This window comes from Neoarius graeffei, chromosome 15 (assembly GCF_027579695.1).
Source record: "Neoarius graeffei isolate fNeoGra1 chromosome 15, fNeoGra1.pri, whole genome shotgun sequence".
Taxonomy (NCBI): Eukaryota; Metazoa; Chordata; class Actinopteri; order Siluriformes; family Ariidae; genus Neoarius; species Neoarius graeffei.
This window is the reverse complement of record NC_083583.1, coordinates 69,703,762-69,723,443: the sequence shown is the minus strand read 5'-3', so window position 1 is coordinate 69,723,443 and position 19,682 is coordinate 69,703,762. Positions and strand designations below refer to the sequence as shown.

General features: G+C 42.7%; 1 protein-coding gene across 1 annotated transcript; it reads left to right on the top strand.

The window, feature by feature from the left end:
• The first annotated feature begins 11,151 nt into the window (after positions 1 to 11,151).
• LOC132899715 (protein NYNRIN-like) lies at positions 11,152 to 16,297 on the top strand. Its single transcript, XM_060941804.1, has 2 exons — positions 11,152 to 11,174; positions 12,640 to 16,297. Exon 2 carries the CDS (start codon positions 13,013 to 13,015, stop codon positions 15,368 to 15,370), a length of 2,358 nt encoding a protein of 785 aa, XP_060797787.1. The 5' UTR covers positions 11,152 to 11,174; positions 12,640 to 13,012; the 3' UTR covers positions 15,371 to 16,297.
• Positions 16,298 to 19,682: the final 3,385 nt, after the last annotated feature.

Here is a 19,682-nt window from a genome sequence, read left to right as displayed (position 1 = left end):
TCTTCCCCATTTATTTTATGTAATTTTATTATCTATCATTTACTGTTTTGCTTTTACTTCTGTAAATGGACTCTGGAAGCCCTGTGATGACCTGGCGACTTGTCCAGGGTGTACCCCGCCTTTCGCCCGTAGTCAGCTGGGATAGGCTCTAGCTTGCCTGCGACCCTGTAGAAGGATAAAGCGGCTAGAGATAATGAGATGAGATGAGATGGACTCTGGAAGCATTGTATCTCAATCAATCTCGAAAAATATCAGCAAAAAAAAAATAGCTTGCAACGGACTTTAGCTAGATCTATGATGAACTTTCAATGTATGATACAAAAATAATACTTCAACAGATCATTAGCCTTTGAGCAGAATTGTTTTTAACTTACCAGGAAGTGTTATCGAGCCGACCGCTTTCAGTTTCATGGGGACTGAATGAACCCTCACTCTCAGAATCATCTGACCCGTCAGAGTAAATACAAGATCCATGTTCATGTGAATTTCCAGCTATCGGTTCGAATTGATAAGGTCTAACTTCACATCTCTGTGAAACATCGGGAATATCACTGTCGATGGTGTCCATTTCGGTAACCTGTTTACACTAGATTCCCAAGCGCTGGCTCCTTGGAAAGTTTTTGTTACGTCACGGGTCACGTGACCACCTAGCTCATTAACGAATCCTTGTTTTACGCTGATGTATAAAAAAACTTGAATAATGTGATGATTTTCACATTTTTTACGCCCTGCAGTGATTTAGATGGCATTTCTTATGTCCTTTATACATAATTATGCCCAGAAAAAAAATCCATGTCCCATATCCTTTAAATGCAGAGGATGAATTTCACTGTGCTTGAAGTGTGCATGTGACGAGTAAAGGTTTCTTTTTTCTTCTTTTGGCTGCTCCCGATTAGGGGTTTCCACAGCAGCCCTTTCATCTCCATTGCTCCCTGTCTTCCGCATCCTTCTCTACCACACCTGCCACTTTCATGTCCTCTCTCACCACATCCATGTATCTCCTCTTTGGCCTTCCTCGTTTTCGTGTGCCTGGCAGCTTCATCCTCAACATTCTCCTTCCAACATGCTCTGCATCTCTTCTCAGGATGTGCCCATACCATCTCAGTCTCATCTCTCTTAGCTTAATTCCTCAAGCTCATGTGCTGTCCCTCTGATGTGCTCGTTCCTTATCCTGTCCAACCTTGTCACTCCCATTGCAAACATCCTCAACTCCGCCACCTCCAACTTTGCCTCCTGTCTCTTCATTAAGGGTACGGTCTCCAATCCATATATCACAGCTGGTCTCACTACTGTCTTATACATCTTACCTTTCACTTTTGCTGGGACTTTCCTATCACAAACGACTCCCGAAATCCTTCTCCAACTGCTCCACCCTGCCTGCACGCTCTTTCTCACCTCACTATCGCAGCCCCCACTGTCCTGCACAGTTGACCCCAGGTACTTGAATTCACCAACTTTCTTTACATCTACTCCTTGCATCTTCACTACACTCTCATCCCCATTCTCATTGATGCACATGTATTCTGTTTTGCTACTGCTCACCTTCATTTCTCTTCGTTCCAATGCATACCTCCATCTCTCCAAACCCAGCTCAACCTCCTTTCTACTTTCACCACATATCACAATATCATCCGCAAACTTCAAGTTCCATGGTGACTCTTGCCTCACTTCGTCCATCAAGCTATCCATCACTATGGCAAACAAGAAAGGACTCAAAGCAAATCCTTGATGGAGTCCCACCTTCACCTTGAACCATTCACTCATTCCAACTGCACACCTCACTGCTGTTTCACTGTTCTCATACATGTCTTGCACCACTCTAATATACTTCTCATTCACTCCACATTTTCTCATACAATACTATAACTCATCTCTCAGCACTCTATTGTATGCCTTCTCCAGGTCTACAAACACACAATGTAGCTTTCTCTGGCCACAATGTAGCTTTCTCTAGAGTTAGAGAAATGTAGCTTTCTCACAATGTAGCTTTCTCTAGAGTTAGAGTTATCCAACTCTTCTTCTTAATTCTAGAGAAATTAGCTTTCTCTAGTGTTAAATATAGCTTTCTCTAGAGTTAGAGTTATCCAACTCTTCTACAACCCCGATTCCAAAAAAGTTGGGACAAAGTACAAATTGTAAATAAAAACGGAATGCATTGATGTGGAAGTTTCAAAATTCCATATTTTATTCAGAATAGAACATAGATGACATATCAAATGTTTAAACTCAGAAAATGTATCATTTAAAGAGAAAAATTAGGTGATTTTAAATTTCATGACGACAACACATCTCAAAAAAGTTGGGACAAGGCCATGTTTACCATTGTGAGACATCCCCTTTTCTCTTTACAACAGTCTGTAAATGTCTGGGGACCGAGGAGACAAGTTGCTCAAGTTTAGGGATAGGAATGTTAACCCATTCTTGTCTAATGTAGGATTCTAGTTGCTCAACTGTCTTAGGTCTTTTTTGTCGTATCTTCCGTTTTATGATGCGCCAAATGTTTTCTATGGGTGAAAGATCTGGACTGCAGGCTGGCCAGTTCAGTACCCGGACCCTTCTTCTACGCAGCCATGATGCTGTAATTGATGCAGTATGTGGTTTGGCATTGTCATGTTGGAAAATGCAAGGTCTTCCCTGAAAGAGACGTCGTCTGGATGGGAGCATATGTTGCTCTAGAACCTGGATACACCTTTCAGCATTGATGGTGTCTTTCCAGATGTGTAAGCTGCCCATGCCACACGCACTAATGCAACCCCATACCATCAGAGATGCAGGCTTCTGAACTGAGCGCTGATAACAACTTGGGTCGTCCTTCTCCTCTTTAGTCCGAATGACACGGCGTCCCTGATTTCCATAAAGAACTTCAAATTTTGATTCGTCTGACCACAGAACAGCTTTCCACTTTGCCACAGTCCATTTTAAATGAGCCTTGGCCCAGAGAAGACGTCTGCACTTCTGGATCATGTTTAGATACGGCTTCTTCTTTGAACTATCGGAGTTTTAGCTGGCAACGGTGGATGGCACGGTGAATTGTGTTCACAGATAACGTTCTCTGGAAATATTCCTGAGCCCATTTTGTGATTTCCAATACAGAAGCGGGCCTGTATGTGATGCAGTGCCGTCTAAGGGCCCGAAGATCACGGGCACCCAGTATGGTTTTCCGGCCTTGACCCCTACGCACAGAGATTCTTCCAGATTCTCTGAATCTTTTGATGATATTATGCACTGTAGATGATGATATGTTCAAACTCTTTGCAATTTTACACTGTCGAACTCCTTTCTGATATTGCTCCACTATTTGTCAGCACAGAATTAGGGGGATTGGTGATCCTCTTCCCATCTTTACTTCTGAGAGCCGCTGCCACTCTAAGTTGCTCTTTTTATACCCAGTCATGTTAATGACCTATTGCCAATTGACCTAATGAGTTGCAATTTGGTCCTTCAGCTGTTCCTTTTTTGTACCTTTAACTTTTCCAGCCTCTTATTGCCCCTGTCCCAACTTTTTTGAAATGTGTTGCTGTCATGAAATTTCAAATGAGCCAATATTTGGCATGAAATTTCAAAATGTCTCACTTTCGACATTTGATATGTTGTCTATGTTCTATTGTGAATACAATATCAGTTTTTGAGATTTTGTAAATTATTGCATTCTGTTTTTATTTACAATTTGTACTTTGTCCCAACTTTTTTGGAATCGGGGTTGTAGTTAGACCAAATCCCAAACAGTTTTCTGTTCATGTTGTTTGTGCCCAACATAGGACAGAAAAATACAGCTGAATGTCCAACTTGAATTGTATTGAAAGACATTTGAGATTCAGCCCTGCAAGACTGTCTGCATGTCATCCGATAAAGTTCACACTCAAACTCCTCTGTATTTTCACTAAAGAGTAAAGTATTGGCATGCTTGTGAATGGGTGTGTGCATGTTCATCCTCAATTTGTGCTAGTCCTCGCCTTTTCTGGCGATTTGAAAAATGCACTAACTCTAGGCTTGTTCTCATGTCTGAATCTCTCATCTATCTTCTAGCTGCAGGAGCACCACCAGCCCCAACTGCTGCCCTGCATGCCAGGAAACAGCTTGAAAATGGCAAAAAAGTAGGACGATCATCAGTCAAAACGAATTGCTGAATTAACTAAAGAAAGGGACTCCCTTTTGAAGCAGTTGTTAGAATGTAAGATTTACTATTACATTTGCAGTAATTCTTTTGGCCATCCCATCCAATTTTTCAGAGTGGTCACAGAGAAGAAGCATTACAGTGAATCAGTGAATTATTTTCTTATCGAACATTTTAAAAAATAGTGTCATTACATCCAGCACAGACATTCAGTACTTAAATACCAAACACTAAAAAGTCTCTCTCTCTCTCTCTCTCTAAATGGGGGGGGGGGGGGGGGGGGGTTAACCATGTCATAATCAGTAATATATAGGACATAATGGACATATGGAACAGAAGTGTAGCATAGCTGTTTTTGCATCATTTCATAAACCATTCATATTATTTTTCTTTTTAATTGTAGCCCTCACACCACAAGAAGTGGTGAAAAGGTACAAGAAGTATTTCTTGTACATGCATTTTAAAGAGGAGAAAACCTTTGAGAGTCTTACAAGGTGATAGGAGTGGATCGCAACACAGTTGTTGCAGGAGCTGCAGTTGCTGAGCTTTCCATTGTTTCACCCTCAAAATATGAAGAGTTGCTGCGAGGGTACTCAAGAGCGCAAAGGCTGCAGTCATTTGTAAGCAAATGCACAGATGCCCTTGCCTCTGACCCTGCCCTAGTGTCAGAGATTGAAGTAATGAAAAAAAGGGAAACTTCTTCCCATAACCAAGAGATCATAATTGTGTTTTGTGTTTGAACATAATTTTGTTTTAGTATAATTGTCGTTTGTGTATTTGTTTTTACTATGCAGACCGTGAATTTACGGTTTTGTTCTATACAATATGTAAAATTCAACTCTGATTCCCAATAAGTGACATTTGACTAGCAATAAATGTCAATGAAATCCTTTAACATTATTTTAAGACCATGCTGTTTCACTATGCTAGCAACAGATGGTTTCATAATATAGTTGTTCATACATTTTCTTGGTAAGTGGTCACACAAAGACTTCCTCATGATTAACTAAAAAGTAACATGTTTAGGCTTCTCATTTACAACTGGCATGGGACAGTGGAAATATGCTACACAATGGTATATGTGATAAACAGCTCCTACTTTAGATTAAGGGGATGCAAAAAGGTTTGTAAATACACATACACATCATTACTAAAATGATGTGGTTTACCATACTACAAATAGTATGTTAAACATTTATTTATAATGAACTGTGTCCACTTTAGATTAGGGGCTGCAAAAATATTTGCAAAGGTGCTACAAATCATTCCTTTATACATTTAAACATCATTTATAACAGGTGAGGCAAAGTAGGAGTTGCTGGTGCAGAATCGAGTGTGTGGTTGCTTGGCAGCCCATTGCTCATATAAGGGTAGCTAGCTGATAGCTGCGCTGTAAGTTTGTAAACTTCCCTGATGCCTCAAAGGGGTATGCTAGCGACTGAGCTAGCAGCCTGTCTTTCAGCTCAATTGTTAACATGTCTCCACTCCCAGTCTGAACCACTCAAACCCTGGTTGAGGTGGGATTACGCTAGTCCCAGATAAGAACAGCATGGGTTACATTCAATCTATTGAGCTCAATGACTCATCTGCTGAAACTAGGATAACGAAACTGGTTGGTGTACCATACATTACCTGGGTGAAGTGGATTCTATTCATGTATAGCCACATAGCCTATTAAGAAATGATTAATGAATGCTTCAAAATGTGTTTCTTCCTTTTCCCCTTAGTTTGCAAATTATTTACTGATTGTTTTCAAACAATTTTTAAATTATTAGTTCATTATTTACCAATGGTTTAGAAATTATGCACAACTTATTAAAAAAAAACATTCCCATAGCACTTATAATTTACAAACATATGTAAATGTTTTGCTGATAATTAGTTCATTATTAACTAAAGGTTTATGCATGCGTTGCTACTATTCATTATTATAACGTGTTACCGATATACAATTTCAGTTGCTCAACAGTTCGGGGTCTCCTTTGTCATATTTTGCGCTTCATAATGTGGCAAATGTTTTAAATGGGAGACAGATTTGGACTGCAGGGAGGCCAGTTTAGCACCCAGACTTTTTTACTATAGAACCATGCAGTTTTAATATGTGCAGAAAGTGGTTTGTCATTGTCTTTTTTAGGGAAGGCCTTCCCTAAAAAAAGATTTAGTCTGGATGGCAGCATATTGCTCTGAAACATGTATATATCATTCAGCATTAATGATGCCTTCCCAGTTGAACAAGCTACCCATGTCATGTGCACTAATGCATCCTCATACCATCACAGATGCTGGCTTTTGAACTGTGCACTGATAACAAGCCGGATGGTCCCTCTCCTCTTTAGCCTGGAGGACGTGGTGTCCATGATTTCTAAAAAGAACTTCTATTTTTGATTCATCAGACCTTGGGACAATTTTCCACTTCGCCTCAGTCCATCATAAAAGAGCTCAGGCCCAGAGAAGAACTTTATTTATCACATACACTTAAGCACAATGAAATTCCTCTCTGCATTTAACCCGTCTGAATCAGTGAACACACACATGAACAGTGAGCACATACACACAGAGCAGTAGGCAGCCATGCTACAGCACCCAGAGAGCAGTTGGAGGTCAGGTGCCTTACTCAAGGACAGTTCAACCGAAGGCCACCCCATGTTAACCTAAGCACATATCTTTGAACTGAGGAGGAAACCAGGGCACCTGGAAAAAACCCATGCAGACATGAGGAGAACATACAAACTCCACACAGAAAGGCCCCTGTCGGCTGCTGGGCTCAAACCCAGAACTTTCTTGTGGGGAGTCAACAGTGCTAATCACTATACCACACGAGGTCTTTAGAATGTGTTTCTGGATATTGTTTAGATATGGTTTTAACTTGCATTTTTGGATGCAGTAATGAACTGTTTTCACAGATTATTATTTTTTAAGTGTTCCTGAGCCCATACAGTGATTTCCACAACAGACACATCTGCTTTTAAAGCAATGTCACCTGAAGGCCTGAAAATCACAGGCAGCCAATGTCAGTTTTCACAATTTCTCTTGCATACAGAGATTTCTCCAGATTCTTTGAATATTTTAATATTATATACCATAGATGATGTGATCCCCAAATTCTTTGCAATTTTACACTGAGGAATGTTATTCTTAAATTGTTGCACTGTTTGCCCACACAGTGTTTCACAGAGCAGTAAATCTTTACTTCTGAGAGACTCAGCCTCTCTTGGATGCTCTTTTTATACTTAATCATGTTGCTGACCTGTTGCCAATTCACCAAATTAGTTGTTTGTTTGTTTTGGGTTTTTTTTTTAGCATTATGCAACTTTTTCAGTCTTTTGTTGCCCTTGTCCCAACTTTGCTGAAATCAAATTCAAAATGAGCATATACGTATATTTTCAAAAAGCAATAAAATCTCTCAGTTTCAACATTTGATGTGTTGTCTTTGTACTATTTTCAATTAGGGTTTCCATGATTTGCACATCTTCACATTCTGTTTTTATTTATGTTTTACACAGTGTCCCAACTTTTTTGGAATTGGGGTTGTAGGTGATTTTCAAGGCTTCAGTCAGTTAAAACTACCTAATTTCCTGACTTGGTCTGCTTCTCAGGCATTTGATGCATGCCTCAGGAAACAGATGTTGCTTCATTGTTCAGTGACAGCAGTTGGGTCAAGGTTGGGGAGAAGTGCTTTATCAGAGCACAGGGTGGCATTTTGTCTGCCATGTTTAAGAAAGTATGCATCGTTTGTTCAGTTTGTTAAATCTATGCAAGCTGACTTTGCTCAGTGGGTAGCATACAGTTTTGAGACCAGATGTTGCAATTTTCATTCCCCTGTTTAACTTTGCAAGTAGGTGATATTGAAATCTTCATAACAATAAAGATAACCAAGGGAAAAGATATCTATGAAAGTTAAATTCGCCAGCTCATCGCTATTTAGAGGAACACCTCAGCAGACACATAAGGCTGCTGTGTCTTGGCTTCTGATTTTATTTACAGTTTACACAGCGTCCCAGACAATGAATTACTGCATCAATTCGTGCCCGTGGGAGGTCTTCAGCCCAAGCGTTCTCTTTCTCTCTCTCTCTCCTTGTTTCTTTGTGTGTGTGTGTGTGTGTGTGTGTGTGTGAGATCTTAATTCTATACAGAGTGTATGTATATGTATCTTGTCATATTCTGTGCTTTCTGTTCTGTCGTGATGCATTACATCTGTTCTGTCTGTCTCTGTTCTGTCAAATTCCCTCGTTTTCTCTTGTGGTGTATTCTATTGTCTTATCATGGGTGTCTATCCTGCTTTATGTGGAAGGTGTAGTATTTTTGTTGTGTTCTGTTCTGTACCACCATAATGCTTTCTATTCTATTCCCATCCATTCCTTTCTATTCTATCATAATACATTCTGTTCTATTTTACATGTTCCCTTCTTTTTTCTCTTGTGATGTATTTTATTGTATTGCGATGGCTGTCTATTCTGTGTATATCTATATGTGTAGTGTTTTGTTGTGTTCTGTCTTCATAATATCTTCATAATGCTTTCTATTCTGGCATATTCCCTTCTTTCTTTTCATCTATTCTGCTATATTATTATGACTGTCTATTCTTTTCTACAAACTAAAAAGAATGTGTAGAATTTTGTCATACTCTTCTATATATTCAAAATGCTTTTTACTCTATCATATTCCCTTCTGTTCTCTCATAATGTACTCTATTATATTGTCCTAATGTCTATCCTATTTTTTATCATGTTCTGTGAACGTACATTCTATCTTAATATATGCTAATTTGTTATATTCTATTCTCTCCTAAGTTATCCTACTCTATCCTATTCTATTCTCTATTTCTATCCATAAAGCATTATGCTGTCATTCTTAGTCCTGGGTATGTCTTTAAACTGCAACCGGTGGTGAGTCTCGGGTCCGGGAGGACTTGAGTATTGGGGAAAGTGGAGTTACCCTTTAATCACCATTGCTCCCAGGTCCGCTCTGACTCAGAGTGATAACATCTGCCTGGGTTCCAGCTATGGGTTAAATAGTACATCACTAATAAGGCTCTGGCAGCAGGGTGCTTTTCAGTGCAATGTGGCAGATGAACCTAACAGGGTCAATGGCACAGTACCAGATGGTATGCAGAAGAGCCACTCAAATGGCCTGAATAGGACCAAAGTCATGGGTCTGATCCTTGTGCTTCAGTTTTCACTGTTGTGCTTTTTTTGCCCTGTGTGAGGATTGAACTCACAGTATGAGACTATTCCTGCACTAATGAAGCTGTAAAAGATTGTATGTTCTGTAATTCTCCCCTTTAAATGTAATAGGGTCACTCGATCACAAAGTTTTACTGTTATACCCATGTTTCTTGACTTTAAATTTAGATAGAATTTAGTAGCCCTCCACATCAAGCATGGTGACACCCACATTATATCTATGCTTATTGTTTCTGCTTATTTTCAACAACAGCGGTCGAAAACACTGGCACTGCTTGCACGTGATCCCATATTCTTTCCATTTTGCTATAATGGATTTAATGGTGCTCCCTGGGATGTGCTCCCCCACATCCCCCCTATTTCTTATGGTCCTGGTTGCTGACCATGTTCATCACTTTAAGGTTACAGTTTAAGCCTTTGGTGTGTGTTAGAACATGAGATTCACAGTATTAATATGCAGCTGACAAATCTGCAGCAATTATGTCATAAAGTCATATCAATATAGACCAGTTTCTCAAATTAATGTTTTAACATTTGGTGGAATCCAAGCCACTAGTCTTAACCAATATTAATATGGTGCTCCTTTCAAAGTGCCTGATTAGTGTATATCTCTGGTATAAATGTCAAATGGTCAAAACTGAACCAAATCCTAATAAGTACAACATGATGAACATCTCCTGACCTTTCCTGTAGTGGTCATACCCAGCTTCCAATCAGATTTGATTAAAGCAAATTCTATGTAAATTAGGAAACCAAGGACATAGCATTTTGCATAAGTCATCAAGCCTGAATGAAAACCAACAAAAACCTCGCTTTATCAGATCCTGCTTCAAGTCGCTGAAGGGCACTGTGATGATGTAAAACAGCAACAACATGGTTTACTTTCTTCATATTTCAGGTAGAATTCAGTACTCTATTGCAATACTTGGTTATTTCCTAAATTTGGGATAATGAAATGACATAGCTTGACTATAATTTCTTATTTTTAGTAATAAGACATAGTCCATTGCAGGCACACTAACAGTCATCTACAGAGTGTAATGAAGACAGACTCCTACAAGCAAAAGAGCACTGCAAAAAATGATATCTTAGCAAGTGAAAATATCTTGAAAATAGTTGAAACAATCTAGCATTTCCTGTTAGAAGAATACAATACACCAATTCTGAGATTATTAAACGTAGTTCTAGATTGCAACCAACTTATTCTAATATGTCTTCTCAAGTAAAAAACTCTGTCCATACAGAAAGATAATTTCACTAGTATTAAGTAGTTTTCTCCTCAAATTCAGTTTTCAATTTTTTTTGCAGCGAAGGCAAAAGAAACCACAGAAAAATACACTCACCAGCCACTTTAATAGGAACTTGTTGATTCTAAGATTCCTGTTCTTGGCTGCAGGAATGGAACCCTGTAAGAATATAATCCTGAATACTCCTAAACCTACTCTTGTAAATGCGCGGCCCAAGGGTGACTGTCGTTTAGTGTAGCAGTTTAGGGTTTACTTTAGGCCAGCTACAATACAGTACGTGCTGCTCTGTACATTTTGCATTTCCACATGTTCTGTTCCCGTTTCATATCTTGATTTTGTCTATGTTTTTGTGTGAAACATTCTGTTGAACTGTGCATAACTCTTGTGTGACCTTGATACTGAGTGTGCAAAGCACATTCCGTAACTTTCCACTGCTGATACTCCCTACGCAGAGTATATAAAGCCCCGACGCGCAGCTGCGCATTAGGGCACGACTGAGAATAAACCAGATTGATTTAACTCGTGTGGTTTGCTCTCTTTTTGTCCTCGGAGTACTCCTTGTAACGCATCTGAACAGCACGCAGCACAATCCTAACAATTTGGTGACCTCGACGTGATACTCTCAATCAGGTAAGACATGTTTGATTGACTACCTGATTGGAAGTAGTTCCGTAGTGCCCTAAGGAGGGCTTTGTTTTCCCTGGTTCGAGTCCAGGAAGAGCGTGCTATAGAAATTTGTGTAGCGCCCTAAGGAGGGCTTGGTTTTCCCTGGTTCGAGTCCAGGAAGAGCGCGCTATAGAAATTTAGATAAATATCTGCTGTTTGTTTCTGTTCAGATCCGTTTGCTTTACTGTACGATGGGGAGCTCGTATCCTAAACCTGAGGTCACAGACACCCCGGCGGAATGGATGAATAAGTGTGATTTAGGCTATTACGTTACGCCGTGGCTGGACAATTTGGCTGGGTGGACGGAGGCAAATCCTCAGATTCCATCGTATCCCCGTGATGGGACGTTTAATCCAGGCTTCCTTGCTTCAGCGCACCGTATGATTTACGAAAGAAATGGTTTGACATGAAGAAGGTATGGGATAAATCAAAGGGTGTTTACACCCCGAGACCTGTTTTAAAGGCTATTCCAAAACCAAAACTTTCTCAGTCAACCTCCCATGTAAAAGCGAGGGAGGAATAGTTACGTCCCACTCATTCCTCATCTCATATACATGTCCAGTAAATTTGTTAGCACATGATTTAATGTGCAAATTAGAAGTAAATCTCACATCCACTCCAGATGGACTAACTATTGAAGTAAGTGAAATGTGCGGTGTGCAGTATGGGTTTGGAAGCCCTCTGTATGTGTATGTCTGGCAGCTCTGTTCAGATCAGCTCGCACACTTGAACACCTCATCAGTTGACACAGATTATATGATGAGGAGCGTTTGCTCGAAATAGTCGATGTGTTGCAACCTAGAAATGACGTCGCTGTGAATATAAAGGAAGAAATAGCTCCGGCTCAGGAAGTTGGCCGTCCGCGTCAGCGCACCGTGTCGATATTTTTTTTTGGAGGGACACACCGAATGCTTTGCAGCTCCTGCGTGAGCAGTTAACTAGGTATTTCTCCGCCTGATGTTTTTGCCCTATCCAGTTCTGTGCTGCCACATAACATTCTGAACGCTGCTTGTACGTCCCAAGCTCTTTCCCCTGTTCTCTCTGCTCTTCCTAACACCCTGTGGGCGGATCATAAGGACGATGTGGGCTCTGTGAGCTGCTCTCCGTATGAAGCTGTTATTAAACACTCTACACCTGTTTATGTTAAACAATACCCTCTGTCTCCTAGTAAGCTCAATGGTATTGACAATATTCTAAAATCTCTTTTGCAGCAAGGTGTCGTGGTTCCTTGTGTCAGCCCGTATAACACCCCAGTGAACCCGGTCCCAAAACCGGATGGCACATGGCGCCTCACTCAAGACCTACGTAAAATAAATGAACTCATCGTTCCCGTGGCTCCAGTGGTCCCTGACGTTCCTTCTCTTATGTCTTCTATTCCATGTGACCATGCTTATTTCTCTGTGATTGATTTGTGCTCTGCCTTTTACAGTGTTCCTGTGGGCCATGAGACTCAGCCCCTGTTTGCTTTCACACACAGGGGAAGACAATACACGTGGACGCGGTTGCCACAGGGTTTCATTGACTCACCGGCGGTCTTCACTGCCGTATTGCGGGACGCGCTGGCTGATCTCTGTCTTCCCCGGGGCTCCACGGTGCTCCAGTACGCGGATGATCTCCTGGTAACGGCGGAGGATCAAGGCGCTTGTGCTGCCGCCACATTGTCTCTCCTCACACTCCTGGCGCAGAAGGGTTTCAAGGTCTCCCGCACGAAGTTGCAGTTTTGCCTCACAACTGTTCGCTACTTGGGACATGACCTCTCCCAGGGTTCCAGGAGGCTTAGCCCGGAACGCGTTCAAGTCATTATGGACACTCAGGTGCCTGCAACCAAGCACGCTCTCATGGCATTTCTGGGCCTCATCAATTACTGTCGTCAATGGATCCCTGACTGTTCAATCTATGACAAGTGTTTGCGTTCAGCTATAAGTCACTCAGATCCTTTGACTCAGCCCCTGGTCTGGACTGAAGACAGGCTAACGGCCTTCAAGGCTCTGAAGCAAGCTTTGTGCTCCGCCCCTGCTCTCGGGCTGCCGAACTATCGTTTGCCGTTTCACCTGTATGTGTGCAATCAGAGGGGGACCGCCTCTGGGGTGCTGGCTCAGGAGCACGAGGGGGGCATGCGACCTTGCGCGTTTCTGTCTAAAACTCTTGACGCTGTGGCACAAGGGCTTCCTGGCTGTCTTAGGGCTGTTGCTGCGTGTGCTCTCATGGTCACGGACGCTGAAAAACTTGTTTTGTCGCATCCGCTCATTTTACACACTTCACATGACGTCGTGTACATTCTGCGGAATCTTAGCACTCAGCATTTGTCTGCTCAGCGTCGCTCTGGCTATGAGTTTATTCTTTTGGCCACAGAGCATCTCACTGTTAAGCCCTCCTCGTCGTTTGATTCTGTCGCCCACGCTCTTCAGCGTCTTCTTAACTCACAGGATGACGATGTTGCGTTTGACTCACATGACTGTCTTTCTAATATCGTTTTTGAGACTAGCATCCGCCCAGACTTACACTCCACCCCTCTTTCCACAGGCGATTCTCTTTTTGTAGATGGTTCCTGTTCCCGCCCTGCGGATGGTGTGTTCCTGTGTGGTTACTCTGTTTGTCGCCTCCCTGATGAAATTGTTGAAGCTCATTCTTTGCCTTTTTCTTCTGCTCAGGCTGCGGAGCTCTATGCTTTGACTCGTGCATGTATTTTGGCTCAAGACACAGACGTTACTATTTACACCGACTCACGCTACGCTTTCGGCGTGGCGCACGACTTCGGCCGCATTTGGGCGTCTCGGGGGTTTACGACAGCCGACGGTAAGCCCATTTCTCATTCTTCACTTGTTACTGATTTAATCACCGCCTGTCTCCTTCCGTGCACGTTGGCCATTGTTAAGACACGCGCGCACACAAGAGGGGACTCATTTGAAGTAAAGGGCAATTCATTCGCTGATCGAGTCGCTAAAGCTGCAGCCGCATCCGGTGTCCTGCCTCCAGGCTTTAATTGCGCTTTAGTTTCTACTGATCGCATGGTTAGCGCTGTCTTACCTGACATAGATCTCATTTCTATCCAGGCCTCGCCCTCTGTGGCAGATACGCAGTTCTGGGACGCCCAGGGCGCGACAGAGAAGAGTGGCGTTTTGCTTGACGCACAGGGCCGTCTTTGTTTACCTCGTCACTGTACTCCCTTTCTCGTCCGCGAGTTCCATGGTCCCACTCATCGCGGCCGAAGAGGGGTAGTGGAAGATATGAACAGAACATTTTGCATCAATAATTTGCACACAGACGCACACAACATTCTGGACAAGTGTTTAACGTGCGCCCAGAATAATCTATCTAAACCAGGCGCGGTACATCAGCACCTTCCCATACCCGACACGCCTTTCCAAGAATGGCAGATCGACTTCACTCACATGCCAAAGCAGGGCCCGTTCAAATACCTTTTGGTCATGATTGACAAATTTTCACGGTGGATTGAGGCTTTCCCGTGTAGCAAAGAGAACGCCCGAACAGCAGTGAACAAACTTACACAGGAAATTATCCCACGTTACGGTCTTCCAGTAGGAATTGACTCTGATAAGGGAACGCCGTTCACCTCTAAGGTAACGCAGGAGCTATGTAAAGACCTCAAGATCAATTGGCGTTTTCATATCCCATACCATCCACAGTCCTCTGGCATTGTGGAGCGCGCGAATAGAACGATTAAGGGTAAGTTGCGTAAGGCTATGCAAGACGCAGGCACGAAAAATTGGGTCCAAGTTTTACTGTTGGTCCTCGCTGATATGCGCATGACTGCTCAGGTCGCTCTCGACAATTTATCTCCGTACGAGCTCGTCATGGGACGCCCCTTTCCTGTCCCTTGGCGTAGAGGCATGCAGGTTATAGGAACGGGTGATCTTGAAGTACATCTCAGCGAGCACGCGGTGGGTCTCATGCGGGTGCTGGATGAGTATTGGGCGAGAGTAAATTCCAAAAAGCCTCCCATTCCAGAGGCACACACTCACCCCTTTGAGGTAGGGGACAGAGTTTTAGTAAAGAGATTCGGTAAACTAAACGCTCCCATGGAGGAGTCACCCTACAGTGGGCCCACCGATGTACTTGCTGTAACTCGCACGGCTGTGCTAACGGACCTTTTTCCACAGTGGATCCATGCCAGCAGAATAAAGAAGGCTCCAATGTAATAGAAATCTATATTGTTGATGCTTAACAGACTTTTGTGTTTCAGAAAGTTGCTGTGACAATAGCTGACGGCCTTTTCAGGGATCCCCTTCCAGCATCTGGAGCAATCCAGTTTCGGCTGATCTACAAAGAGGGGATGGTTGGTGAGTCTTGCAAAGTTCTGGGCTGAAGAGTCTGAAAAGCACGGGAGCCTGTGACATTTTTCGCCGTCTGCACTCTGTGAGCATTAGAGAACAAAGTCAGTGACCAGTATGACTTTCTTCATCATCGTGCTGATCTCAACGCTTGGGGCAGGGTTACCCGCACAAGCAATACACCGGGACCCAAGGGATAACGAGTTTTAGAAATATGTAAACTTCACTGTAAAAACATCAATGAATATGAGTAAACCCTGTTATGTGTGTTCTTTGTTACCCCATGACAGCAGCGATCCTTTTCCGGTCCGAATAGCCCCGTCTAACTACTCTGAGGTTAATATGATGATCTCGCACACAGGTTATGTCCCTGTGTCGGCCAAGACTGGGGTGTGAATAATACTCTGGGCTTGCGTCAGAGTATTAAAGAGGGGATTGTAAGAATATAATCCTGAATACTCCTAAACCTACTCTTGTAAATGCGCGGCCCAAGGGTGACTGTCGTTTAGTGTAGCAGTTTAGGGTTTACTTTAGGCCAGCTACAATACAGTACGTGCTGCTCTGTACATTTTGCATTTCCACATGTTCTGTTCCCGTTTCATATCTTGATTTTGTCTATGTTTTTGTGTGAAACATTCTGTTGAACTGTGCATAACTCTTGTGTGACCTTGATACTGAGTGTGCAAAGCACATTCCGTAACTTTCCACTGCTGATACTCCCTACGCAGAGTATATAAAGCCCCGACGCGCAGCTGCGCATTAGGGCACGACTGAGAATAAACCAGATTGATTTAACTCGTGTGGTTTGCTCTCTTTTTGTCCTCGGAGTACTCCTTGTAACGCATCTGAACAGCACGCAGCACAATCCTAACAAACCCAGTTTGGCCTTCTGCTGTTGCATGCTGAGATGCTTTTCTGCTCACCATGGTTGTAAAGAGTTGCTATATCCTTCCTGGCAACTTGAACCAATTTGGCCATTTTCCTCTGACCTCTCTTCTCAACAAGACATTTCCACCCACAGAATTGTCATTCACTCAATGTTTTTTTTGTTTGTTTGTTTTTCGCAACATTCTGTGTAAACTCTAGAGATTATTGTGTGTGAAAACCCCAGGAGATCAGCAGTTTCTGAAATACCCAGACCTGTCCATCTGGCACCCATGCCAAAGTCACAATATCACAAAATTTCCCATTCTGATGATTGAAGTGAACATAAACTGAAGCTCTTGATTTGTATCTATATGATTTTATGCATTGTGCTGCTGTCAAGGGATTGTCTGATTAAATAACTGCATAAAACAGCAGGTGCATGGGTGTACCTAATAAAGTGGACAGTTAGTGCATGTTGCCACAAAGATAAGTTTGCCCAGTCAATTCCACTCATTATTATTCACAGATACAGCAGGGCTGCCAACTTTTTGAAATTCCTTGGAGTGAGATTTTTTTTGGGGGGGGGATGGGGGTCGACGGCAATTTTTCCGCACACCATGCAGTAAGTGGGAATTTTGTATTCAGTTTGATATTCACTTGTCCCCCTGCATTCTGGTGTTTTGTTTGTGGGTCGTCCAGCTGGAGATGGACAATGGGGGGGGGGGGGGGGGGGGGGTGTTGAGATTTTGGATTTAGTAGATGTTCCTGCATTCTGGTGGATTTTTGGAGTGGCCTGCTGTGCCATACCTACATTCTTACACACCCTGACTTGCCAGGCCTTCAGCTTGTGGCCAACAAAAGCACCAAGTTTTTGGCTTAAAAGCCCCCACACTAGAAAACTACAGATGACTGCCAATGTTCCTGTAGCCCTATAGACCTGTGTTTCAGATTTAAAGGCAAGTTCATCTTTGAAAATATTTCATCAGCTAAGCCTAAACACCTTCTGAATTGAAACTAAATGTTAAGTTTTTAATAACTGTTGCAAAAAATAACATTGTCCCTCACTGACTATTCATTATGCATTTAAGGGCTTTCCCCACCACTGAGTTAAAGGAGCAGCCCTCTCCTGGTTCAGGTCTTATTTACCTGACCATTATCAGTTTGTAGATGTAAATGGTGACTTCTCTACACATAGTAAGGTGACATTTGGTGTTTCACAAGGTTCAGTTTTAGGCCTGCTGCTTTTTCTCTCTATGTGCTGCATCCAGGTAATATTATCCATAAGCATAATATTAGCTTCCATTGTTATGCTGATGACACACAGGTGTATGTTTCTGCAAAGCCAGATGAGAGACACACCAGCTTAATAAAATGAAGGAATGTATAAAGGACATTCGACACTGGATGCTTATTAACTTCCTTCTGCTTAATTCTGACAAGACAGAAGGACTTGTACTAGAACCACATGCAGCTAGAAGTAAGCATTCGGATTCCATAGTAAATCTGGATGGCCTTTCGGTTTCTTTATGTGCAGCAGTAAAAGGTCTTGGTGTGATCATTGACTCTAGTCTTTCATTTGAAACTCATATCAGTAACATTACCTGGATAGCTTTCTTTCATCTCAGAAATACTGCTAAGAAGTCAAGAAAACTAGGTCACGCTTTTGTTACCTCTTGGTTAGATTATAGTAATGCCTTACTGTCTGGATGTTCTGGTAGGTGCACAAACAAGCTCCAGTTTGTCCAGAATATGTCAGTAACAGCGCTGAAAACCTTAGTTCAGGGCAGCCTCCAAACATGACCGTTCTGGACTACATTTCTAAAATGCCACAGCATCCCTCATCACCAGAGTATTAACTACAACACCTGTCTCTCATTTACCTCCAATGACCTTCCCTATAAAAGCTCAGCTCTAACACTTTGACATTGTGAAGCATCATTCTGTGCCCCATTTTACCAAGCTGTTTGACTATCTGCCTGACTACCTGTTATTAGACACTGTTCACGTTTATTTCTGACTTCGTTCTCTCACCTGATCGCTGATATTCTGTTCTCGCTAATCAACTGACCCTTGCCCATCCCTGACTACATCTCCAGTTTCCCAATTTGGCTTTGTTTACAGTTTGTGACACACCCGCTGTCCCCTGTGCTTACATCTGTAAGTGCCTGCACCCTGACAGGATACTTTGCTATCAATGGATGCAGCAGAAGAGACCAAGCAAACTGCGATTAATGCTCAGGGGTGTTTGTTAGGAGAGCACCAGCAGATGATCAGCAATCTCAACACCAGGATGTTGCAACTCACTGCTGTCATGTCACAGGCCATCCTCACATGCCCCTCATCTTCCGCTGGTGCAGCTCAGATAGTTCTATGATCTGAAAAGTATTCAGGTGAAGTGTCTAATTGCAAGGGATTTCTGCTCCAAAGCTCCCTGTATTTCTCCACTCTCACAGGAGCCACAGAAGAACAGAAGATTGCTCAATTCATCAATCTCCTTTCAGGCAAGGCTTTACAGTAGGCTAGTGCTGTGTGGGAGCGTGGGGGTGAGCATACCACCTCCTGTGCCTGGTTCATGGAGCTTTTCAAGCGAGTGTTTGATCATCAGCCTGAAGGAGTTGAAGTCGGCGAGAGTTTGTTCACCATCAGACAGAGAGATAGGAGAGTCACTGAATATGCATTGGACTTTCACACGCCAGCCACTAGCAATGGTTGGAACAAGCCAGTGCTTAAAGCCACATTTTGTCAAGGTCTACACCCTGAACTGCTCAGCAAATTGGCATGTCATGACAAACATCTCTCCCTAGACTCCCGGACAGACCTTGCTATTTGTCTGGATCACCTCATAAAGAACAGACCTTCATTACAGCTTCCTCCTGCACCTTCTACTACTTTGGCTTCACCAATTCCCATGGAGGTTTCTCATGCTTGCCTACAATGGTCAGAGAGAGACAGGAGACGCTGTGAGGGGCTTGATTTCTACTGTGGTGAGTCTGGACATCAGATAGCTAATTGCCCAGTTTGCCCACCGATTCCGAAGCAGGAGAGTCAGACCCGCCAAAAAAACAGTCTCCCTAGCAGCCCAGTGGGTCCTGAAACAACTCAAAAGCCACAATCTTTTAAGGTAGCAGATTCATTAAAACTGCCAGACTCGACTCATATCCTCTCTGCATTCATAGACTCAGGGGTGGAAGGAAATTTCATCAAAAGCACAATCATCCATAAATTATACTTGCCCACTGAATATCTCCAAAGACCACTCAACTTAAAAGCCATTGATGGGGATACCACTCATGATGAGCTAGTTACTGTACGC

Excerpts from the sequence above, each read along its gene's own strand:
- LOC132899715 (XM_060941804.1), top strand. The coding sequence starts at position 13,013 with ATGGACACTCAGGTGCCTGCAACCAAGCACGCTCTCATGGCATTTCTG.